Raw genomic sequence first — 25,592 nt, 5'->3', positions numbered from 1 at the left:
TCCTCCCACTCCCTTTCAAGCAATATTTATTAATATGTCTAATTATCCTAAGTTTGATTAGTTACTGTATGAATGTATAACTGATGATTATATTGCTGTTGTGTATTATTTCTACTTAATTGCTTGAAATAAACCATTTCAAATAAAAAAAAACAACAACATTTGGATGGCCAAGTCTGCTCCTCACTAATGTCATAGAAAAAGGGATTGATGTTCTCCTGATCCTGGACAGTCTTCCTCATTGACAGCAGTGCTGCCGCCTGCTGGCAGCACGCAGGAATGACGGGGATCTTGGTTTTTCGTGGGACAGGAACATTAAAAAACCGACGGGTGGGGTTCTGCATTAGAGGCTGCTCTCATGTTGTGCATGTCGGGTCGTGGAAAGCAGCGATGATGAGACGCTCGTGCCACCTTCATGATGAGACACGCGTGCACCTGCAGTCAACGTGGCGGAGCCCAAGGACTCAGGTGAGTGTCCCGTGAGGAGCGGTGGGTTTTGGAAGGAGCAGCAGAGTCCCGCTTTAAGTGGATCTTGACGTTGCTTGACATGGAGTCGTGTTTGTGGGCGCGCACCAAGCGGTTACAGAATCCCACAGATCACATGATCTGTGCGCGGTTCTCGCATGCGCTTCTGGGCCGTCGCCAACATCAAGATGGATCAAAGTCAATGGGAAACCACCGCGTGCTGAGGATGTGTGCGCGCGTGTCCTCTGCGGAACGAACTGCATCCTGCGTGACGCAAGAGGCGCAGGCATGTATCCTGGGTAATGACATGGAGCAAAGATGCAGCAGTGATGCAGTTAAATGGAGCAGAGAAGATGTGAACACGAGGCAGACATGCAGCAGAAGTGGAGCAGACATGCAGCAAAGGGGAAGCAGGCATGCAGCAGAAAGGGAGCAGACATGCAGAAAAGGTGAAGCAGGCATGCAGCAGAAAGGGAGCAGAACTGGAGCAGACATGCAGATCAAGTGTAGCAGACCAGTAGCAGAAGTAAAGCAGAGAAGCAGCTTTACTGCTAGGAGGAGACAGACATAAAGCAGAAGTTTATTTATTTAGTTGTTCATTTATTGTTATTTATTTATCAATCTTATCTTGTTTTATGAAGTTAAACTAGATTTTTAACGCGTTATTTTAATTTACCATGTTTCAATGTTTATTGCTTTTATCATTATGTTTACTCTTTCATTCTCATTTTTATTTTCACTTTTATTTCCGGTGCTTCCTCAGTTGGGCCCCCCCCCTCTGGGTCGGCTGCTGTTGAGCCGCTGCGGCTCTGGATGGGGACCTGCATCACCGCTTAGCTGTGGTGGAGCGGTCCCCGCCTGTGATGCTGCATTTGGCTGTCTATGCAGCTGTTCACAGAGAGGAAGGTTCCAATTATTAGCGTTTCCAACATCTTGTTTTCGTGCTCAGCCTATTTCTCATTGTCTTTCCCGATTAGGGGGTGGGATGTATGAAAGGAGTGGGGGGCTGTGTCTAGGTACGGGGAGGGGGCGCTATTTTTTTGTGCTTGTTAATTTTAATTTTCATGCTTGTTTTTAGATTATTTTGTTTTGTTTTAATGTAAAGCACTTTGTGTTATGCTTTTATATGAAACGTGCTTTATAAATAAAGTTTGTTAGCAAACATGGAGGCAAAGTGAAACAGACATGAAGCAGGATTGAAACTGACATGAAGCCCAATTGAAATAATGCTGCAAAGATAAAGAAAAGTTACAGAATATGCAGCAAAGATGGGGACCAGAAAGATGCAGCACTCAGTCACGTCTTTGAGGATCTGGAACAGTTGGAACAGGAAAGGTCCAAATCTCTAAACAGGTTTCTATAAAGTCTGGTGCATGTCGTTGATTGAATTATTATCAATATCAAATTGAATATATATGAATCTAGGACAGCATTTTCCAACCCTGGTCCTCGGGGAACACTGTCCTGCATATTTTCAAACCTTCCCCGCTCACAAACACACCTGCATTTGCTGATGGATCTTTGTTCCATGAACATGGATGGCAGGTCTTCCACGTGTGTAGTGTACAGCCTCAGGGTGTTGGATTTGGGATCCCATCAGGCTTTGTGGAAAGCTTTCTCATCCCAGTATGATCAAAGACATAGTTGGGTCTTGGGTTTTCCATTGATCTTCTCAGAACCTGGCTTACTTAAGTTTTTAAGCTGTGGCCGTTTTCCTGCTGGCCTCTCTATGGAAGCCCCCCCTCCAGAATATTAAAATCCTGTTTCTGTCTCGTGTCATACTTTCAAAACTCAAAACCTTTTTTGTCTTTGTTGACTTTTGAAGACACTTTTCTAGCCTAAATGTCTTTGTGGTGCCATTTTAAAATGTCCTTTTGGTGTCGTTCCTGAATTTCTTTGTGATGTTGTCCTTAAATGCCCTTGGTGTTGTTCCTCAATGTACTTCTGGTGCTGTTCCTGAAGGTCTTTATGGTGTCGTTCTTAAATGTCCTAATGGTGTGGATCTGAGTAAATGAATGGTGAAAATGAAAACTGAAAGCACCCAGCCATGTTTGATTGTCAATCAAAGACATAATGAGCAAAAAATGAGCTCTTAATTAAATTAAAATAGCTCATAAAAATGACAGTCGCCATGCATAACGAATAAAACAATAAAGGTGTTGACCGTGGACTGTACATATTTTAGTTCTAGTGAAAAATTGATGCAGTTAATGGGAAATTCTCCCCTTCTGCCAATGGCCCTAGTGGTCACTTATTGAACTGCATCATTTGGTAGTTCTATGTTTGCTTCAAATTCAAGAATGAAAGGTGGGAGTTTTGCTCCACCAATGAGAAGCTACTAGGCCAGGAGTAAATTAAAATAAAGCTGGACAACATCTCTCGTACAATCACAGTTCAGCTGTCTTTAAAGACTATGTGAGCTGATAAACGTTCCTGTTAAAGCCCAGTAAATGACACAAACTGATGTAAAGTTAAATAGAAAAAGTTCAGAGGCATCAGTCATCATTTAAAACTAAACTCTTCAGGCTAAAGGCCAACAGCATAGAAATCAAGTCATTGACGATGACTGTATATGAGAACTGGACTTAGTGACCCCCCCAGCCCCATATTCCAAACAGGAAGTACCCACTGAAAAGTAAATTAGATTGTTTGAGGGTCTTCACAGCACCATAACTTAACAGTTAGCTGGATCTTAAAAACGGCTTGGATCTGTCATTTGAACGTTTGGAACGTGTGATGTGGGGGTCAGCAGGCACCTCCTACTTTTATTGAGGCATCTGATTGGCCAGTTTATAATTTAACTAATGAGCACTACAAAAAAATGTCAAGAAAAAAAGAGGATAATCAATAACATGTAAAAAAGGGAATCAGAGTCAGAATGTTCATTCTGACCAATAGAATGACGGAGTAACAGCTGTTTATTTCTCTATAGAAGTCTGTGGAATTTTGGCTTCTTGGAGCCAGCAGGTACTTCCTGTGTGGAACGCCGGGGGGAGGGGTCACTCAGTCCAGTTCTCATATACAGTCAGTGGTTTCACATCACATCAGGGCGGATCCCTTCCATTTTTGTCAGAACTCTTCAGGACAGCAGGAACCGCTGAAGGTTCAGAGGGAAACAGAAACAAAAGCTGCATCAGTTTTATGGTTGAGGCTTTTTCAGATTTGAACGGCGACCCTGAGACGGGGGCTGGTCTCTGATGCCAAGGCCCTGCTGGGCCACAGGGTGGAGCTGTTCCTCCATCAGTTGTCATCCTTCATATGAACAGTGAGGTGTGTAGCACTGAGCATGCTCGGGTTAGATTTAACAGCTCCTCCTACCCGCAGGGCAGGAAGTTTGGGGTAGGTGAGCGTGACGAACGTGCAGTCATTTGCACAGTTTAAGGCCTGGAGGGGGTAAATTTAAAAGCCTCCTTCTCTTGTTAGCCTTTTGCTCCTGGGGGTGGGGTTGAGTGAGTGTGCGGACTGAGACAGAAAATGTTGAAGCTCCAGCGCCGCCTTCAGGTCAGCAGATTGAAATCTGCCACGGCGCCGCCGCCTCTTACCCCCTCCCCTCCCACTGCACCCATCTGTACCTCAGCTTCACTGTGACGGTGGGACCGTTTGAGCGTCTTGGCGGCGCCTTCACGTCCATGTTGGAGACCAGAGTTCACACAAACACAGCAGCATTGTAATGTAGGAGGTCAAGCAAAAAAGGAAAATAAACTATTGGGAGCAGAAATCTGTCATGAAGCCCCCCCCCAATACATCCAGATTCCCACCATTTAACCCCCCCCCCTTAGCTCCAGGATCCCCGTCAGGAATGTTGCATTCGTGACAAACTAACTTTGTTCTGAGACTCTGCAGCGTCTAAACTGCAGGAAACAGCCAGAGGTCGTGTGACCTTCAGGTGAGGAAAATGAACCGAGTGATGCTACGGTTGGTGGAAAAATGTTCTGAGAAACAGTAGCAGCTCCACCTGCATCTTAATCTTCACTTGCAGGAGCGTCACCTTCATCTTCACCTCCAGCTCCACCTGCAGCAGCATCATGTGTAGCTTCGCCTGCAGCTAGGTCCATTTTTTTTTTGCCTGCAGTAAATCCACCATCAGCTCCAGCTGCTCTGACATTTCTCAAAACATATTTTCAAATCCTTTGAAACAAAAAACTTATTTTCTTCATCCACGAGGGAAAAGGAGACACCTGGGCTCAACAGCGCCGGGGCTGCAGGCCCCCCAGGTGCCTTGGTCTGAGCTGCAGCTGGCAGTTTGCTGCGTGCACTTCCTATGTGTGCCGCGTGCACGTTGGTCAGTTGCATGTTTCACAAAGGAAGTGAAAGAAAAGCAGCTGAGGAAGTTGATAAAAGAGGAAGCTGTGCTCTGTTGGACACATAAAGGCGCGTATGGAGGATGCGCTGAAGGCCCGGAGCTAAGCCCCACACGATCCGGCGAGGAACCCCCCCTTTGCGCACGGTAAGACCCCGCAAACACCGCTTCGGTTCTGCTTCTGCCCGGCTCTGGAAGTTCTCCAGGCTCCTGGGTTCTTGTCGGACTCTCGTGAGGCCTTCAGGTTCCCCTGCGGAGTCACGAGCAGAAGGACGCGGGTGATTTCAGAGGCATCGACCGGAGCGCTCTGCCTGGAATCTCCAGAAACCCTGAGCTCCAGAAAAGTTCTCTGTTCGGTTCCGTCACTCAGGGTTCTCCTTTCAACGCATTTTTGAAAAAACTAAAAAGCTGCTCTTAATGTTTGCTTTTTGCTCTGGACTTTTTAAAATATATGTTTCAGTTGAAAATCAGTTACATTTATAAATAAATACAAATGTAAAACAAAATGAAATGAACAAATAATATTTTCCTTCCTGATGAATAACGTTACCTTTTTTTGTTTAACGTTTAAATCATCAAAACTGAAACATAAAAGTTTAACCAAACCACCCGTCGACGTTTTTAAGGTCAAAGCCTCGTGTCTGGCGCGCGGCGAACCAGGTCAGCTGTGCGCATCTGCACTCCACGCGTGTTTACAGATGAAAAAAACAACATTACTTAATGACGTTTTAGAAACACAAAAATTCTACATTTTATTTTAAATGACATAGAATAAAATGCTATTAAATCCGTTTAGAATGCAATAAGTTTGACAGTAAATTTACTATGATTAAACTAATATAAATGAAGTTTTTAGTATCATATTTTCGTTTTCCTGATTTGTTTTTAGATTTTATTTAGTTGATAAATTGTGTGCATCAGATTTTATCGGAACAGCAGCTCGCTTTCTTCTGTCCTGAGCTCTTTATGCCCTCCACACATTTCTTGCGGTTGAATTTTTCATTACGGCGCTTAAACAACACAACGGCTCTGACCCTTTTTTTTTCCTTTCTTATGTCTTTCAGTGGAAACTGCTTTAAATATTACAAAACTAATCTGTGCATAACTAAATGTAAGTTGAATAAAAGTTTGTTCATTTTATTTTAATTCGGTAATCTCTAACAGAAAATAAATTCAATGTTTTTAATTTATCTTCTTTTAGTTTGTGTTGTGAGTAATGGTGACACGAGGCGAGGGTTCGATTCCTGCTTGAAAGAAAACTAATAAATGGCATAAAAAAAGAAAATATAGATATAGAAAAAATTGCATGAAGAATACAGAAAGACAGATATAACTAAAGCATTCCCCTGCAGCTTTTACTGTTAAATAGTAAAAAATATCAACTTCAACAAAACCTGCAGTAAATTTCAAGAAGAACTGAAAACAGGTCTTTGCATGTTTTCTTCTGAATCGCCTCTGCCTTTCAACAATAGCTGCAGCATTAATTAGAGGCTCTGAATAGATTGTCTCTTAGCTGCTTATAGTCAGATCAAATAAATTTGATCAAAAGGACATTAAGACTTAATCCAGACATCAGGAACAACAGTCATGGTCCAAAGCCTGGCTCAGAGTCTGATGTTTGTGTTCTGAGTGATCCAGGATCCAGAGGTTCTGTAACCACAGTGATTCTGCTGGCCATGCAGCTGTTTTCTGTTTTTCATGCAACAATTCTTTAGCTTTATGGTGAAACTGCTTCACTGCAGCTACGGCTCCACCTCACCATGATCTGGTTTGTCTAAAATAAATACAGAGGAGTGTTTAAACAAAGAATCCCCTGCACTTTTTGTTTGCTGCAAAGACAAACGTGACACACGGACTCATCAGTTTTTTTCAGCAGGCTCCTGGCCGGTTACAAGACGTCCTGATTTAGGAGCAAATCCACTTTATTTAAGCTGGCATCCATAAAACAGGCACAATCAAATAAAACCTTTGCAGGTGCCTGATGTCCTGATGTTGCCGTCAATGAGGGACGTTTTTCTAACCTGTAATTTTTATCAAAAACTCACCTGTTTGTATGTTTGTACGTAAAAAATAAAGCGCATCCACTGCTGCCAGGTATAAAGTTTGTTTAGGAACCAGAAACCTCTCTGTGAAGTCTGTTCATCTCTGATAATGCACACCCCAAAGGGCATTATCCCACTCATCCCATGGCCACTTACAAAAGAAATAAATATGAAATCAATTATTAGCAATTTAGTCTTCTTATTTTTAGATAATTCTTTCTCAAAAAGGGACTCTGAGATGCGCTGTGTGATGTGTTGTCATGGTAACGGCTACAGAGCCTGTACCGACCTGCAGTGCAGCAGCGAAGGGAAGGGACGACATACATACTGAACGCCATGATAACTTACCCAGAGGATCATTTTCTCTTCGGCTGCCTCTCAGACTTGAAAATGATCAAATGCACTAAACAGGTTAACTAAACTATGAAATCACTCATGTCTTCTCTTGTTGTAGTGATGAACTGTGGAATAAAGTCTGACAACAGATGTAGTAATAAGACGTTTGTGGTCAAATGTTTTGGTTGCTCAGAAAAGTGTTGCAACTGTTTTTTGATGTGTTAAAGTAGAGCGCTGATGTTGTCAGATATTTATTTTCTTAACGGTTCTGGATTCAAATACCGACCCTTAGGTGATGTAAAAGTAAAGGTTGTAAGTCTGTTAAAACTTCTTAACTTCACTTTTTCAGTTGTATTATGAGCTTTTACGGCACAACAATGTCGCAAATTTAAATGAACATCAAAATGATTCAGATGTGATCAATTAGATGAATTAATTTAAGGTCATAAGTGTTTAAAGCTTCAGACTGTTGTTATGATAAAGTTGCTGTTATATTTATCATAATGTGGTGTTATCATATAATATTTTTGTATGTTTTTTTGTAGCTGTTATATTTACATGCCATGCTACTGCTGTGGCATGCAGACCCCCCCCCCCCCTTAAAAAAAGACAGACAGACAGAAAGGGTCTCAGTCAGCTGCTTCTATAAGTGACAGATGAAACAAACCCGCAAGGCTGCAGAAACAAATCAGGAGTCCTGATGTTGCCGTCAATGAGGGACGTTTTTCTAACCTGTCATTTCTATCAAAACTCACCTGTTTGTCCCACAAAGATACCATATTTAATTTTATTTAGGAAGAAACTTCAGGCAGAAAACCTGAAGTAAGGCAGCCGTAACAACTTTTTATTATTGAACACTAGGGTTTAGTTCATTGTCGTCCATGTTAAATTAATTAAGATATATTATATATCTTCATTTATAGATATTAACAAAAAGTGGTTGAAGGATTTGTTTTAAAATATTAACCCTAATGCATATACATCCACCCTACACCATTTTTCAACAAACACTTTAATTTAAACTGAGAGCGGGTTTGTTATTTGACTGCTTGGTGTGTTTTTATGCAAAGTGAAAATGAATATTTGAACTGAAACTCCACTGACAACAAAAGGGACAAGGGAGCGACCCTCTTAATTGATTACAAGTGCAAACAAAGAAGATATGCATTTAAGCCAAGATGTTAGGTTCATGTGTAATATACCCACCCCCCCACCCCCATGGTGTGTGATGTAACTGATGTGAGTCACCAAATGACACACTTCAAGAACTGTGAGCCCAAAGGGAGGACAGCCATTGTCATGACGACTTATAAAACTAAACAAGTCTACTCAAACTAAAGTTTGTATTCTAAAAGTTATTTAGATGTTTTCTGAACAAAAGTGGCCAAATTAAAGCTTGGAATGAAACCTTTGTCCGTTTTAGCCGGTTATTCCATGGATCAGAATTTTATGGTTACATTTGTAAAAAAAAAGGAGACATTGTTTCTGACTAACCTAGAACCTGCAGTTAAAGAACAACAAAGCTCTTTGTGAAGAAGGTTTTGGTAAATGAAACCAAAATGGAGCCAACACGCGTACCGACACCCTTTCCAGTTCAGAATATGTTTTTATTTTTTGTTGACGTGGTTTGGTGAAAGCAGAAATGGATGCTCTGAACAAGATCTGTTAGTTGTTTCCCACGAATAATTGGATTTTGGAGACACACGTGACATGAACGACATGTGTGAGAAACGTTAATATATATGCACTAAAATGATAAGTGACCCCGTCTCCATTCTGCATATAGAAAATTCAAAGGTTGGTGTTCAGCTTTGTAGAAAGTAGGTCAAGCTGGTGGGTACGGGGCTCTGCTTCAGAGGTGTTTTTGGTGGGATCTCACAGGTCGGACCGAATCTATTTTCTGTATTTCTGAACCTTAACTTCTGATGTTGCTCTGTGAAAATGAAGCCTGAAGCAGGAAAACCGTCCTGACTTGAATTATCTCTGCCCCAAAAATGGGAGACACAAAGTAAATGGAAGTTTTGTTGAGTTCACTTAACTGTTAATCAATCCTTGTGTGATCTTGAAGAGTGAAATACACCCTCCCATTTTAAAAAGCTGTCATGAACAGTAAATGAAGCATCATCCTTCCAAAAATGTTTGTCATCATCAGGCCTTTTGGTGTGAACTCTGACAGGAGAGTCAGTCTCTCTTCTAAAACCAGCCAACGGTTAATAATGGTCATTTGAGGAACTGCGGCCTTCGGGTTTGCTTCACACTTGGGGAAAGGAAGTTAGAGGCTCGGGTTTAAGTCACGGGCTTGAGCGGCTTGTCTGCCAAGCAGCTGTTCGGGGGTTCAAGTCCTTTTTTTAAGTCCCAGGCTGTCAATCATCATGCCCTTGGGAAAGACGCTCAGTCCCCAAAAGTCAGTTAGATGAAATCGAGAGAGCAGCAAAGGAGCTGACATGCAGCACCGATAGTGATCAGATGAACGCTCACGGAAATGATTGGACAGTTTAAAAAGCCGTGAGGGGCGTTATGTGGACCACAGGTGCTCCCCACCCTCCCCACCACTCATTGCCCCCTTTTTACCTGCCCTCATTGGCTAAGCAGCTGGTTCAGGCCCCTTCACTCTGCCGCCCCGCTTAGAGCTGCATGAGACAGAATCATAAAAAAAACACTTGTGGGGGCTTTTCTGTTGCTATGATCTCCATGGCAACCATTTTATTTTGGTGACGGGCAGGTCCATGTAATTTTCACTAGTACATTTTTGGATTTCCTTAGCAATGGAGATATTTTTGTCAGCCACATTACTGGCATGGTCATATTGTAATGTCGTATTGTTCAGCTTGAGCCAACAATTCATGGATTCAATTTTTATAATATTCTGGTTAAAAATGTGCAACGGGGAATGCCACCCCCCCCCCACACACACACACAACTTCTAATTCCAACATTTTTTCTAAAGTAGCTTCCCAATGATGCTCGAAGAGTTAGGAGGCGATAGGTCGAAATCCCTGGGAGGAGTTTCAATTTGTAGAGGGTATTAAAGGTTTTTTTTTAAATTCAAGACCATGGCCTCTTCCAGAAGTCAAAGGTCAACAAAACTTTGGGCGTTGTTGTAGACTTAAGCTGGTGGTGTGTGTGTGAAGATCGATTTTTCCCATATTGTGGAAAATCTGAAATATCACCACAATGGTCACCAAGCCTTAGAACCATTGACTGTATATGGAGGACTGGACTGAGCGAGTGAGACTTCACCCATTGAAAAATGCCTAACCCCCGGTTCCAACCAAATCAATTCAATTCGAGTCAATTCAGTCGCCATTTTTTCACGATATGTCTGCCGCCATGTTGTCTGTGACATGAACCAGACGTCGTCAGTAAGCTCCATTTCCAAGTGCTCCATGTCGATCTTAGTCTATATTTCCATGGCAACCACTCTCTCCAGTCAGTAGTGAGCATGTTAGAAGGCCTCACCCTTTCCACTGAAAGCAGGATCAGGAGGATCCGGAAATCAAACGCTTTGAACATTCAATGTGAGGCCACCTTCTTTTAATGAGGCATCTGATTGGTCAGTTTGTTACTTGAATGACTTTTACTGCAGCAAAAATATCATTAAAAAAATTAGGATTATCCAGAATATGTTAAAAAGATGTGTCAGAGTGAGAATGGTTATTCTGACCAATAGAATGACTGATTACAGCTGTTTCTTTTTCTATTGAAGTCTATTAGATTTCAGCTTTTTTGGAACCAGCGGGTACTTCCTGTTTGGAACACGGGGTGGAGGGGTCACTTAGTCCAGTTCTCATATACAGTCAACGGCCGTAGGTCCCACGGCCATCTCATGATAATTACAAAACTCCCTTTGTTTTGGTTTTCAATATAGGATTTAGAAATATTTTTTGGAGACCTATAAAAGATTTTGGCTAATTCATCTTTTGTTGTTTCCTTCTGCTGTGATTTATTCATTGGGGGGGGTTACAATGCCTAAAATTCATTGTCTATGTTTTCTAGATTTATGAAAATGTTGATGAGTTTTTGAGTAAGTATGAAAGCTGCAGTAAGAAAGAAGAATTAATAAAAGCAATCTGGTCTTTGTGGTCCAGGTCTGCTGCGGGACAGAATTAACAAAAAGAACTAAACACACTTTCTTCAAGTGTCTTTGTTGGAACGATTCATATAAACTGCTGTTTATAAAAACTACAGCAGCTTACTGACATCAACCTGACAAAAGTAAAGACAATTGTTTTGCTTCTAAAAGCAGGCGATACCAGCATCACCTGCTTGAGTGTCCCTGTTTCTGGAGTAAAGAACAACTTTTATCTGTTTTTTAGCTTCTCCTTTCAGATTTTGCAGTTGTAACTCAAGGTGACCTTCTTGTTTTCTCAGGGACACTTCATCCTGGTGGCCTAGTTTTGTGAGGAGACAAGTGTCCAACGGCCAAGATGGCTGACGCTGTCAACGCACTGCCGTTCTTCTACGGCAACATCGCCAGGGAGGAGGCGGAGGACTACCTTCGGCAGGCAGGCATGAGCAACGGGCTGTACCTGTTACGGCAAAGCCGGAATTACCTGGGAGGCTTTGCCCTTTCTGTCGCCAATGCTAAGCACTGCTACCACTACACCATCGAGAAAAAGCCCAACGAGACGTACGCCATCGCTGGAGGCAAGAGCTACAGGAGCCCCGTGGACGTGATTGACCACCACTCCCAGGAGACAGACGGCCTGGTGTGTCTCCTGAAGAAGCCCTGCAACCGACCCAAGAACATGCAGCCCAAAGTTGGACCCTTTGAGGACCTGAAGGAGAAGCTGATCCGAGAGTACGTGAAGCAGACCTGGAACCTAAGGGTGAGTTTGCCTGGCAGGGATCCTTTGTTCAGAAATCTGTTGTTTTTCTGTTTCTGAAGCATCTTTTCAGAAAGGTGGTGAGAGATTGTAAACAAGTAATCAATAAACTATGATGGCCTGAGGATCCAGGTGTTCAGGCGGGCTGGTGGATCTCTAAGCCCGCTTGGCTCCCATACTGTTTCTGTTGTTCCTGATCTGATCCCCATTTGTCTGAGTCTCAGGCTGCACTGGTGGCTCCTCCCTCTGTCCTCTGGGACACACTGTCAGGTTATAACGGATCACTATTTTGCACGCCTTTGTGGTCTCTGACATGTAAACTCCTGGAAGGAGACTGGAGTAGTCACAGATGTCTCCATGGCTGGCCAAAGCGTATTGTCCACCTTCCACTCTGATTCCACGCTTCATCACACCTAGACTAATCTGCTGAAGACAGACCAGTATGGAGTCCTGCAAACACGTTTGGCTCATTTGACTCCTCACTGCTCGAGCGTTTCACCAACCTGTGAGGGCACGATCCAACCCCAACCATCGATGAATCATCAAATGTGAAAGGCAGAGACTACAGTGAACGTATGTGAACTTTAAAGTCTCCTGATCGGCGGTTGGCTGCAGCAGAGGTCCCCTCTTTGAAGACGTTTATGTCAAAACATGAACTCAGAACCGCTCTGTCAGAAGCCTTCCTGAATCTGTCTGTTCTGGGAATCAGTTCCTTCACGAGAAAGAAGCTGAACTTTGCTGAGATCCGCTGACCCAGCCCACATCTCAAAACACAGCTTTTGTTGGAGGTTTTTAATTGCCCAATAGCCCAGACCGAAAGTAAAAGAACAGGAACCCGGAGATAACAGAAATAGAACATTTCTACTGTATTCTGACGCAAAGGTTTAAAAAAACAGCCAGTCAGAAAGAGCGACTGAGCGCGCTCAGATTCCAGATTCCAGATCCTGAACTGCATCTTCATCTGCCGTCCTTGCAACCCAATGATGGTGGGGGGGGGGCAGTTTGATTTTGAAGAGCGATAAGTTCAGTTTGGACGTTTGTTTGTTTCTCTCATCCTTTGTTCTGAACGGATGAGGAAGACTCAGAGGCGGTCTCTGTGAGGTGTGAATTTCTGGTTCCGGTCCTTTAAATGATGACGTTACCACAACGCAGCATCCTACCTGAGCAGGTGTGAACATCGCTGGCATGGCTGGGGGGTTATCTCTGCAGCCAATAGCTTCTAGCAGATTTCACAGTTTTCTGTCTTCAGAAGAGACCTCTAGGTTGAAAACCACTAAAACTGGTTTTAATTTAAGCCGTTTTTCTGTGTTTATATGTTTTCAGGCTGTGTGCAACACAATGAAGTCCATATGTCTCTCCGTCTGGGTAACAGCCTGTGACTTTTGCATAAAAGTCCTCCTTACCCTCTATCAGAAATTTCAGAAGTCTCTCAGTCTGAATACAGATGTGTCAGTTCAACGTTGATTTTTTATTTTTTTGATTGAAAGTCCAACTTTGAGACATTTCTTAATGACATTTTATCCAGCATTTTTGTCAGCCAGAGCGAAGCAGAATACTGACTCCAGACCAGCGTGAGCCCACAAACACCCTCTATAATATAATTGAGGCCAAGTTACTGCTTACCTCACCTTCTGTGTTTTTTCAGTGCAGCTTTATGTCGGATCCATTAAAGAAACAACAGACAAACATGAAAGAATAACTGTTAAATGGAAAGCGATGACACGTAAAAAGATGCATAGAAACTATTTAATAAAGTGTTAAATTTATTAGCATATGCTGAATAAGCCAAAGGCAACCCAGTCTGCATGGGATTGCACAAGCCTGCGTGAGCTGTAAAATGAACAGGAAATGTGGTAAATACAGTAATTTTGAGGATAAAAATGATTACATTCATACGTATAAATGACCTTTTTAGCACAGATTAGACTAAAGGTTTATTGTATTACTGGTACACGTTTAATGATGGCAGGTAAGGAGGATGACAGGTGAGGCACTGGCTCACCTGTTTGATCGCAGGTCTCTGCAGCCAACCAGACAAATGGTTGTTTTCTCATCAGCTTTGGTGGTGAATGGAGCAACAGGCAGTTTTCACACAGATATTTTTACACACTTGTGCGGAGGCTGATCTCCGGCCTTTGAAGCTGCTTGATGTGTGAGAAGAAAAAGCTGCCAGTTACAGACTGTCGTGATGTCAGCGGCTCACATCTCAGAGAAACCTGTCTTTCCCACCTTTACCTGAATCGGTTCCACGTCATCTAGAGTGGAGTCATGCACCAGACCTTCTGCTGCTTCATGTGAAGGACCCATTTCTGCGTGACTGAGGTGCTGTGTGTTTTGTGTGCAGGGGGCGGCCCTGGAGCAGGCCATCATCAGCCAGCGGCCACAGCTGGAGAAGCTCATCGCCACCACGGCGCATGAAAGCATGCCCTGGTTCCACGGCGCCATAAGCAGGGAGGAGTCTGCGGCCCGGCTGCAGAGCGGCTCCCGCAACAACGGAAAATTCTTGTGAGCGTCTATTTTAGAGCGCGTCTGATGTTCGTCCATTATACAACTACAAAAGTCCTCTCTGCCCCAAATGTCACTGCTCCTCTGTGTGGACCAGCAATGTGAGAGAACAGGCAGGAAGCCGCTTCTGCTCCTGCAGCGACGCTCGTCTGTGGGCTGAAACCACATTTGACCCACTGTCTTAAGGGGAGGGGGGTTACTGTGCAAGCATGAACACTGCAGCACAAATTAAGTTCAACACAAATCCCCCACAATCCTTCCGTGTCTTCTCTGTCTTGAATTCTTTCTGCTTTTTGTGCTTAAGCCTCCTAACTGTCGCACACAGTTTGTGTTGAAGTATGTCTGTGTGTGTTTTAGGACCTGTGTCATGTCATTTTCATCATTTAAGGCAGGGGTGGGCAATTCCAGGCCTCGAGGGCCGGTGTGTCTGCATGAATTCCAGATACTCTTCCCCTACTCATGGCTGATTACCTGGTTCAGGTGTGTCCAGCCAATCAGAACATGCCAGAGCAGGGTATGCTGGAAAACATGCAGGACTGCGGCCCTCAGTGCCCACCTCTGATTTAAGGTAAAGTCAGCCTTTTCTTCTGGAGGCTCCTCTGTCAGATGGAGCATTTATTTTCCTTCAGAGCCTGGATCGTACCATTTTCAGATGCAGTTCTGTGAACATCAGCCGTGCTCCGTGTTCTTCAGGTCTTTAGCCTGAACAAGCTGAAGTGTGCCGGGGCTCAGACGAAGCTCTGTCTTCTCTGGAAGATCATCTTGTCCTCCTTAAAATGAAACCGTCTTTTTCTGTTTATGTACTTTCCATCCTCCATTTTTGGAGTTTCTCTTTTCTTCTGTTAAACGAAGGGAATTTCTCTGAGCTGAAGTGCAGAAGATGAGTTTCTCCTTCTGTTGCTCTCAGAATCTTTTGGGTTTTCTGACAGACTAGAAGGATTTTCATAGTTTCATCTCTCAGAACGTTTAAATAATAAACCTTTGTGGTTTAAAGAGGAGTGTTACAGGATTTATGTCAGTAGCTCTAAAAGGTGTGTCTTGAGGAAGAAGGGGGCGATTTTGCGTATTACATTTGAGCTCAGGAAGTTGTACGTACATAACTCAACAAGTGGTGTCAAAATAGCCAGTTTCATAACTTCTTTGTTTAGCAAACTGCATCAATCTACAGTTCTGTGAAGCAGAAAAGGCTCCAGCCTGAGGACATGAGCCCCCACCCCCCCAGCTCAGTTCCTCTTCTGTCCTGTGGTCTTCTTTTAGAAGCAGACGCTCTTTGAGACATGAGTTCGCCTCTGTCCTTCTCGTTTTCTGAAGCGTTTTAGAACAAGTCAAAGGAAGAAAGGTTTCAGTGAAAGTCTGCTGTAAATGTGAGCACCCATACGTGCACGCGCTCGTGCACGGTGGCTCCAGGTCTGCCTCGAATGTATGTATCGACAGCAGCCGGAGCACGACCCCGCGCTGAAGCTGATGCTCTGACGGTTTGCACAAGACTTCCGGAAGTAGCCAAACAGGAGAAAACCCTCGCCCCTCATCAGAGCACAGCAGGAAGTGCCGTTTTTCCACTCAGACTCGACCTGACGTTTTGCAGATGTGCTCGAGTGGAAACGGGCTGTCGCCCCACAACAGCTAGGGAGGTTTCAGGCTGGAATCCTGATGGTTCCTGTCGCACTGCTGGTGTCTGCGGCTCCTCTGGGTCTGGTTCCGGCTCATTTCCAGTCACAGCCCACTGCCTGCGGTAACAGGTGGATCCAAACAGCGTTAAAGCTTCACTGAAATAACAACAGGCAAATGAATGAAGTCAGATTCCTGTAAGAATCAGACGAGCGTGAAATGTTGACAGTGTGGGTTGGCGCGACCATTGGAGCTCACAGAGCGTAAATTTAAAAAAGGGCAAAGAAATAACAGAAGATTCAAAGAAAAAATGGGTGAACTTGACAGAATCCGCTTTAACTGTCGCTACAAAAAACTGCGAGCAAGTTTGAGATCGGTCTGGACTTCTGTCCTCTCTGAGGCAGGCGCCCAAACGTTCAAACCAAAACCTCCAACAGGACCGGCTTCATCCAGAACATCATTTACTGACGCTGCTGCAGACTGCGATCAGTTGTTTGGACTCAGGTGGACCTTTGTCCTCTGAGTGGCACCACATTAGGAATAGATCCAGTTCTCTCTGTTCTTTGTCTCTGCTCAGGAGATCTAGTTGAGGTTGTTCTTGTTGTCACAGCTGAGTTTCACAATAAGAGGAGGGGAAATTCTGCATGAAGGTGGTTGCTCACAGATTTATATTTAGTCTGAATTCATCCTTCAGTCAGTGCTACAAGCCCACAGTCAGGACTGGTCTGGGTTTGGATCCTTCAGCAGCTTTTGGCAGCTCCTGGTTCCAGATCATCAGTTCTTTTTCACTCCTTTTCCTGGCAGGTTCCACGTTTGTGAGCATCTTCACAGCTGTGGTTAAGCTTTCTCCCTCATGTCTGCATGAACAGAGTAAAAGCAGTGCATGGCGTGGGATCAGGCGTGCCACGTCCACTGATGACTGTGACGGCAGCTGGTGAAAGCAGCCAGGTTCCTGACTGAGGTTCTGTGTGCAGGATTCGGCAGAGGAACGAGAACGGTTCCTACGCCCTGTGTCTGCTGCACGAAGGAGAGGTGATCCACTATCGCATCGACAGGGACCGGAAGGACAAGCTCTCCATCCCAGACGGAAAACAGTTTGACACTCTGTGGCAGGTTTGTCATGAAGTGTTTCTCCTTTCTGCCGAGCAGCAGATGTCTGGTCCAAAACAGAACCACATTTGTAGAAATGCAGCAAAAGCCAGTTTGAGAGGCCTTTGTTCCTTGTCCTGCAGCATTTACGATTTTCAGTCTGCAAGCTTAACGTTTGTGCGAGAACTTCACGCCGCTCTTCCCTCCTACCTGCAGCTGGTGGAGCATTACTCCTACAAACCAGACGGACTGCTGCGAGTCCTCACCGAGCCCAGCCCACGACAGGACGGACATGCCGGTACGATGACGCTCAGGACGGGCCAGAGACACAGAACCTCATGCAGCTCTGATCCAAAAGAAACATTTTCCTTTTTCACAGGACTCATAGGACGACCCTCGCTTCCAGCAAACCACCCAGCGCCAGGAAACTCGCTTGTAAGTCGTGTGTGCTCATCAACTGAACACCGAACGGTTGTCAATAGAAACTTCTCATCATAAACACCATGTTTTTTGCTTTTTCAGTAATTAATGCTGGTTTGAAAAGACACATTTTAATATCAAAAATGAAGAAGTATCAGTGATGTTGTCAAGCAGACATTAAAAGCTTTAAAACGCTTTGGTGTATTCAAACTACAATCAACTTCAGATCAGAAAGGAACTGGTCAGATACTTTGTTGTTTGAGGTCAAAGTTACAGAGCTGGATTATGGTTGGACTTTAGTTAGAAAGCTCAGAAACGTGAATGTTGGGAAAGAGACACCAAAAGGGATTCCACCTGAGCCTGGAACATGAGGTTGTTCTACCTGATGCAGTAAAACTAAAGTCTGTTACGCACAAAACTATAGCATCTGATACTTTTACACCAGAAGCAGTACGCACAATCTGGATCTGAGGCTGCCACGCCTGAGACTCTCATATCTAACGCTGTAATCATGAGAATCGCACAAGATTTGGATCTTCTGATTATTTCCCTGAACTTTTGTTTCCAGCACCACGTGGCAGATGGAATTTTCTCAATGATCAAGGATGCAGCTAGAATTGGGAGGAAAAAGGTACAGATAATCTCTAAACCACACCAAGCACATCAGCAAGGACACATTTTCTAAAAGGGTCAAATTCTTTTGCTGTCGGTAATTTTGGGCAGAGTTTTGGAATCTACGGTAATTTGGAATCATGACCCTTGACTTCATTTCATAAAGAAGCAAACTGTCCAAGTATTGGACACAATAAGTGAAAGTTTGCTGAAGGTACATGGTAAATAGCGTCTTTTATGTAGCCCTTTTTTTTTTTACCTTTTGTAAGGGCTTTACAGTCACATTCATCCTCACACACTGATCAGTGGTCGACTGCTCTACCTCTGCCAAAAATGACCCTGCTTTGGCTCTGCAAACTATTTTTTTTCATATTTTTATCTGCTTTGATAAAATACAATTTTATTTTTTTATTTAATCTTTATTTATATAGAAAAAAAAGAGAGAAATTCTTATTTTCCATTGTAGCCTGGCAAAAGGTAAAAACAGAAATAAAGTGAGTTATAAGAGACACACAGAAAAAATATGGAACAGCACAAAACAATCGATAAAAAAAAAAGATTAATTCAATAAAATAATTAAAATCCTTAAACTAAGTTAAAGCAATATATTTCTTAAAAATGATCCTTAAGATCCTTGAAATAAGAGTGTCAAGTCTAAGGTTTTTTGGAAGTGATTCCAGATTCTGGGTCCTGCAGACTGAAAGCATAAAGAACCCAGGCTCCAGGTATAGTCAGGCATTGCTTGATGTGTTTTTTTAACAGTAAGAAATTAACAATCCAACCAAGCTGTCCTGTGACGAGTTCTCCTGCAGCAAAGCCTCTGACACTGGACAGCAGAGAACACATGTCAAACTCAGAACTTGAACAGGACAACCTGCCCAAAGATGTCTAAAAAAGGTTTCAGAATTAACCACACCTCGCCACAACACACCGCGCTGTGCACACAGTTTTATTTATTTGTGCTGAGGGGATCTGTTTGTTACCCTGTTTGAAATGTTTTTGTTCAGATGGAAAATGAAAACATAGCAGCTTCTAAACATCAAATGAACTTAGTTTAAGGTAGTTCTGTTCCCAATGACGAGCCGTGTAGAGCAGTTTTAGTCATTGTTTTAACTAAAAAGATGCGTCAGTGTTTTTTTTTTAAAGAACAACATCATATAGAACTGAGTTAAAGTCCCTCATGCTTCTAAGAACAAGAGAATCTGGCGTGTTAAAGTGGGTTTGGAAGTGGAAGGAGGAGCGTGGGTTCCATGGTCCAATTGGTCTGGTGCACTCGGGCTTCTCTGCTGTCAGAACCTTCAGCGGCCACCATGCTGGGATGTGTTCACATTTATCTGACATGAGAAGTCTCTCTGAACGCCTAGTGTCTGCATCCTCAGTCTGACTTCAGCCTCTGCTCTCTGTACAACCTACAGCCCAGTCGTGGATCGCAACACAGCACCACAGACAGCTCAAACCCGTACGAAACCCGAGTTCCCGGAAATCAAGCAGCCAGCAAAGGTAGGTTCATCGTGCTCGCACATGGAAGCACATTTCCTTTCAGGGTCTGTTTGTGTTTAAGAGATGAGCAGGGAAATTCAGGAATGTTCACAACCTTAAAACTGACTGAGGAGCTACACACCAAGGGTTCACGCTCTGTGGTTACAGAGTCAAAAGCCCTGAAACACAAACACCTGCTAATGATGAGCCTGTGAAGCTGATGAGAGTACAGACATGAGTCAATGTGGAGAACAGCAACAGATGACTCAGAGATGAGACGTCTTTCTCTTTATTCTTAGTGTGAAACCTACTTTTCTCCATCAGAGGCCATGCCCATGGACACAGAGGTGTACGAGAGTCCTTATGCAGATCCAGACGAACTGAGAAGCTCCACAGTCGATCGCAAGCAGCTCTTCCTGGAGGATGGAGAACTGGGCTCAGGGAACTTCGGAACCGTCATGAAAGGCATCTACAAGATGAGAAAGTATGTTCTTTTCAGCTCTCCTCCACTGACGATGTCAGCTGAGCTGGTGAGGTCAGGCAGCAGAGAGAGTTTGTGTCGCAGAGCGGGAACAAAAGTCAAAATGTTTCATTAGATTCAGTCACGATGACTTCGCTGGACAGAAACTCCCAGGTGAGCAGCCCTGAAGCAGAACTGAAATTTACATAAGAGTCAGGTTTACCATGGCAGAAAGTCTCTGAGGAACATTAACTTGATTTTCAAATAAAACACCAAGTGCTGACTCCACCTGCTCCACCTCAATGTGAAGTTGTAATCTGCAGAATGGAAGCACTTGGAGTCACGGCACACGTATGCAAGCAAAGCTAACCTCCGACAGAATCCGTGGGACTGTCCAAGTGTTAGGAATTGACTTTCGGTCTTGCCCAAGGACATTTAATTAGAGAACATGGAAATTGAACTCTTAACCGCGTGGCTGGAGGATGATCACTCCAGGTCACACGCTAATCTGTGAATGCAAAAGTAAAAAAAAACATTATCAGTAAGTCCTTCTTAAAGGAAGGCAAAATAACGTTTAACTTAATAAAACAACCTAAAAGCAAAAGAATAATCCACGGGATTAAATTAACATCCTTGATCCTTTTTGATGAACTTGAAAAGATGTGCATGAAGTCTTACCCCTCAATCCTGTGTGCCAGATCAGAGAAACCGGTTGCAGTAAAGATCCTGAAAAACGATGACAACAACCCGTCTGTGCGCGAGGAGATGCTGCGAGAGGCCAGCGTCATGCAGCAGCTGGACAACCCCTACATCGTCCGGATGATCGGCATCTGTGAGGCGGAGAACCTCATGCTGGTCATGGAGCTGGCTGATCTGGGGCCGCTCAACAAGTTCCTGCAGAAGAACAAGTAGGTGTCCAGCTGGGTCTGTTCTCAACCGTATACAACCTTTATATATATATATATATATATATATATATATATATATATATATATATATTTTGGTTGACTGTCTGTGACCTTCTGACTGAGTCTTATGTCAACTTAGAAAAAGAAGAAAATGTTGCAAACGTCTGTTGTTGCGGTTTTTTTCCTGGACTTCAGTTATTCTAAGTAGGGGCTGATTTTTCACAGGCACGCTTCCACAAAGAACATCACGGAGCTGGTGCACCAGGTGTCCATGGGAATGAAGTATCTGGAAGAGCACAACTTTGTCCACAGAGACCTCGCTGCCCGAAACGTACTGTTGGTCACACAGCACTACGCCAAGATCAGCGACTTCGGCCTGTCCAAAGCCATCGCAGAAGAGCACAACTACTACAAGGTGATAGAGGCTCAGAGAAAGGAGGCTCAAAGCCATGTCACACGGCCGCTACGTACATTTTAGGCATTTTCCACGTATGAAATGTCGGTCTTTCGGGATTCACGCTTGATGTACGTAATTCCTGTGTGTCTTGGTTGATGTGCGCAGATGTTCGTTGAGGGTTTCGGCCGACAGGTCTTCATGTGAAATCGGTTTGGAGCTGTTCAGAATTTGTGGTCGGTTGAAAATTATGCAGTTTAAGCCTGTTTTACATAGTTTACATGCAATTATTACGTAAATCTTATGCAATTTTGGATGACTATTGTGAGATGCATATGCAAATTTGTGGCTTTTACAACAGTTCCACATATGTCTAACGGACTTTTCATGCATGGACCACAGAAGTACAATTTATATCACGTAAGCAGCGCACATATCACGTTAGAATTTTGGAATTGACGCAGGAATCCCTAATGAGTTTCATATAATGAATTGCGTGGTTTATTTGTACTTGCTGTGTGGTTTTGATGTGGTTCTTACAGGAAACATCTGTGAGAATTTCATGCAAAGACTACAACTTTTCTCACTTTTCCCACGTATATTCACGTATGACCAATTGTCATCCGTGCAATAGTGGCTGTATGCCTCTGGCTTCAGAGAGGGACCATAAGGAACGAGGCAGATACATTCAGACAAATTTAGGGATGTTTAAAAGCATTCAGAGGTATTTTAAGATTTTCGAAAGCACAAAAAGACACTTGGAGAATACAATCTGGGAACAAGTGAGCCGTCTCTGCCATCTTTTACAGACAAATCTTTCTTCAGGTTCTTTGATAAATCTAAGAAGTCCTGTTGTGTCTTCTTCCATCAGAACGACATTTTGTGTATTTCCTCCAGCAAATACAAAACCACTGTTATTACAGTCGGAGATTTCCCAGGATTAGAGAAAACCTGTGGAAGTAAAATGCCCAACCATACAACAACAATATAATGAGCGTATTATTTATTTTGAAAAAGTGTTGTCTGCCATGACTTCTTCTTACCTCAGGGCTGAGGTTCAGAACAACAAGCCCCTCCCACTGGGCATTTCATGTAACATAATTAACTTGTGATTTTGCAACACTTCTTTTGCATTGTGCCATCTGCATGTGAACCATCTTCTATGGGTGACGTCACCCTCGCTCGGTCCAGTTCTCTTATATGGTCAATGTGCTAGATCCAAGATGCTCTGTGAGGCTTCAGTCCTGAAGAGTCGCTCTCCTCTTTGACTTTGAGTTGATGATAGCTGTGCCTCAAACACCTCCCAGAATCCTCTGGGTTTGTCACATTGTGTCCTCTGCGGTCACCAGAGGTAAATGAGAGCTTTTGACTTTTCTGTTCTCCTTTTTCGGTGCTGGCGTGAGTGTGTTCGGTCTTGGTTGGCAGCAGAGCTAACAGCTGTTGTCATCTATGATAAATGTATAATCTGAGATGTTTCTGATAACGTAACCGTCTAGTTTAGAAACCCGAGTCTGTTTGATGTGTTTTTGTGATTCTCTGTCCTCTTTTTTTTTTTAGCTCTAATTTCATATTTTTGCTCAGCTTTTGCCAAAGTGTGGCTCTCCCTGAATCTGTCAGTGACACCTGACACTGGTTTTTGGCGCTGTGTTTCTCCTGCAGGCAAAGGGTCATGGGAAGTGGCCTGTGAAGTGGTACGCGCCTGAATGCATCAACTACTTCAAGTTTTCCTCCAAAAGTGATGTGTGGAGCTTTGGCGTGCTCATGTGGGAGGCCTTCTCCTACGGCCAGAAACCATACAAGGTATGAAGAGTCCAACCGCAATGCTCCAGGTCACACACAGCCACGTGTCGCCACCTGCTGGTCATGCTGGTCACTGCAGCAGTGTTGGGATTTTTGTGTCGGGACAGTTTAAGCTGTGAGTCAGGAACAAAACAAACATTATCTGTGTGACTGACAAGAACAACGATCAGGACAGATGCAAATTCAGTTCTGCACCAAATAGCAAGAAATATCTAAGCAAATTAAATACAAAGACCAAATGTTCTTAATGCATTCTCATACCAGTCCAAACTAGTAATCATCAGAGTTTAGCTGTAATTCTGTATACAGTGTGAATGTAGAAGACTCCCTCTAACGTGAATTCTGGTCAAACAACAACTTCCAGGGCTTTGATTCTTGGTGAACTATCAACGTCATGAAGCTCGTTAAGTTTTACTGAAAGAAACAAACTCATGTTCTGCACGTGCACGGCTGCAAAAGTAAAAGAAGGTCAAATTGCTATACTGTATATAGAAAAATGTATCACTGTACCACAATAATTATGTAGCACTATAATTGGATTATTGTACATTGCTACATTGTATTAATGAATGATTTGATGGCCACAAAAACAGAGTGGATTTTCTAAATGATGAGGTGAGGCTCTCAGTGGGTTTTGGTTAGTAGGAGACTTCAAGGCAGCAGACCGCTGCATTAAAGTATTATTAATACGTCATTAATGAGCTCTGGGCTGCTCACTGGTGGTCAGCAGTGTTGCCTCATAGCAAAAAGGTCTGGGTTCAGATCCTGTGCATGCATGGATTTTCTCCAGACACTCCTTCCATCCTCCCACCATCACAAAAACAGCCTCATAGGTTGGTTGAGGATGTGGTTCTCTGTTCTATGCGGGGTCTTGACTTCCTGCTCTGACCCTCTGGACCGAGCAGAGGATAAGGCTTCTCTACTGCAGAAGCTCCATGCAGAGGTGAAAATCTGCCTTAGAAAAAAAGAATAAATCAATCTTTTTAAAGAAAGGAAAATAAAACATTCAACAACATATGACACACGTGCCCCTGGCTGACCTCGTCAGTTCCTGAGTTACCTTCTGGTTACATTAGAAGTAATTGGATTACTTATGTCAGCAGTGACTGATGGGAAATGCAGCATCTTTCAGTGACCGTGTTGGCGACCTTCCACAGGGAATGAAAGGAAACGACGTCATGCAGATGCTGGAGGGTGGGAGGCGGATGGAGGCTCCGGTGGGATGTCCTCAGGAGATGTACGAGATGATGCTGAGCTGCTGGACCTACAAGTGAGTGACGGGCGAGCACGAGGCACGGGCGCAACGCTGTCGGACACGCTGACAGACTGTCTTTTCTCGGTTTCAGGGTGGATGAGCGGCCCAGCTTTGCCGTGGTTGAACCCCGACTGCGCGAGTATTACTACGATATTTCGCACTGAGCCGTGGTGGGAGGACGGCTGTATGTACACGCTTAAAGCGGGAAATGAACGCTCTGGATCGGCATCAAACCGGTCCTTTTGGAGAGTCCCTTACCAAAGCACATTTCTCTGCTCATCAGTGAGGAAGGCGGCCGGTGCAGACAAAGAGGAAGAAATGCACAAATGACTCTGTGAAGAAGAGCTTCAAGATTGCTATCGTGATGCAAACCGGACATGATTAACGACTTCTCCTTCTATGTTGAATGCAGACAGGATGAAATGTATGAGTGCTTGCTGAGAGTAAAGCTGTGGCGCAGACTGAACATCAGACTGTTTTATGTCCTCTTTGCTGCTGAAGCTGCAGCAGTAAGCCGGGTGGGGGGGCTGAAATTAACAGCTATCTGATGCTGCTGAAAGCCAATTGAATTTAACAATTCCCTAATCTGTAATGCATTCTCCAGATCTACACAAGACTCTATATTTTTCAACTGAATTCATGTCTTAAGAAGAAATGAAAGAAAGAACTTCAGGTAAAAAACAGTGGTGTTCAGGTTTTGCACAGACTTTCCTGCAGCAAATATCAGCCTTGAGAGACAAGACTGAGGCTCTGTGAGTCTGCAGGAGCAGGAAAGGACAAAAAACCTGAACGGGGAAGAAAAACTGCATTTTGGCAGAATCTGGTTGATGGGATCTCTCAGAACTTACAGGCCGAGTCTCCAGACTGAGACTGGTCCACAGACCTGCAGCAGAAACACTGAGCGCTTTCTCTACAAGCCCATCAGGTAGCATCGTCCAAATGTTAGGTGACTTTAGAACCAGGTGAAAATGGGAAGCATGTGATATGCCTCCATTTATGTTTCCCAAAAAATCTTACCTTACTGCGCCAATCCCGATTGGCTGGTGATTGAGACCATAGACTGTATATGAGAACTGGACAGAGCATAGAAAAT

General features: G+C 43.7%; 1 protein-coding gene across 4 annotated transcripts; it reads left to right on the top strand.

The window, feature by feature from the left end:
• The first annotated feature begins 301 nt into the window (after positions 1 to 301).
• Positions 302 to 24,970, top strand: syk (spleen associated tyrosine kinase). 4 transcript variants are annotated; one of them, XM_023960615.1, is made up of 15 exons: positions 4,730 to 4,912; positions 11,515 to 11,972; positions 14,314 to 14,474; positions 17,057 to 17,195; positions 17,388 to 17,469; positions 17,551 to 17,606; positions 18,160 to 18,222; positions 19,619 to 19,703; positions 20,007 to 20,166; positions 20,841 to 21,050; positions 21,276 to 21,465; positions 23,104 to 23,244; positions 24,402 to 24,514; positions 24,591 to 24,683; positions 24,783 to 24,970. In XM_023960615.1, exons 2-14 carry the CDS (start codon positions 11,571 to 11,573, stop codon positions 24,661 to 24,663), a joined length of 1,875 nt encoding a protein of 624 aa, XP_023816383.1. In that variant the 5' UTR covers positions 4,730 to 4,912; positions 11,515 to 11,570; the 3' UTR covers positions 24,664 to 24,683; positions 24,783 to 24,970. The 4 variants fall into 4 exon arrangements, with proteins under 4 accessions (XP_023816382.1, XP_023816384.1, XP_023816383.1 ...); XM_023960614.1 differs by lacking the exon at positions 4,730 to 4,912 and adding an exon at positions 302 to 468 and having other exon boundaries at positions 24,591 to 24,826; XM_023960613.1 differs by having other exon boundaries at positions 4,735 to 4,912; positions 24,591 to 24,970.
• Positions 24,971 to 25,592: the final 622 nt, after the last annotated feature.

Source organism: Oryzias latipes, chromosome 12 (assembly GCF_002234675.1).
Source record: "Oryzias latipes chromosome 12, ASM223467v1".
NCBI classification, from domain to species: domain Eukaryota; kingdom Metazoa; phylum Chordata; class Actinopteri; order Beloniformes; family Adrianichthyidae; genus Oryzias; species Oryzias latipes.
The sequence above is the reverse complement of the archived record's forward strand: the minus strand, read 5'-3'. Positions and strand labels throughout refer to the sequence as shown.

Coding starts and splice junctions, on each gene's coding strand:
- syk (XM_023960615.1), top strand. CDS start 11,571: ATGGCTGACGCTGTCAACGCACTGCCGTTCTTCTACGGCAACATCGCC. Junction 14,475..17,056: donor CGCAACAACGGAAAATTCTT/GTGAGCGTCTAT, acceptor TTCTGTGTGCAG/GATTCGGCAGAGGAACGAGA. Junction 19,704..20,006: donor AAATCAAGCAGCCAGCAAAG/GTAGGTTCATCG, acceptor TTTCTCCATCAG/AGGCCATGCCCATGGACACA.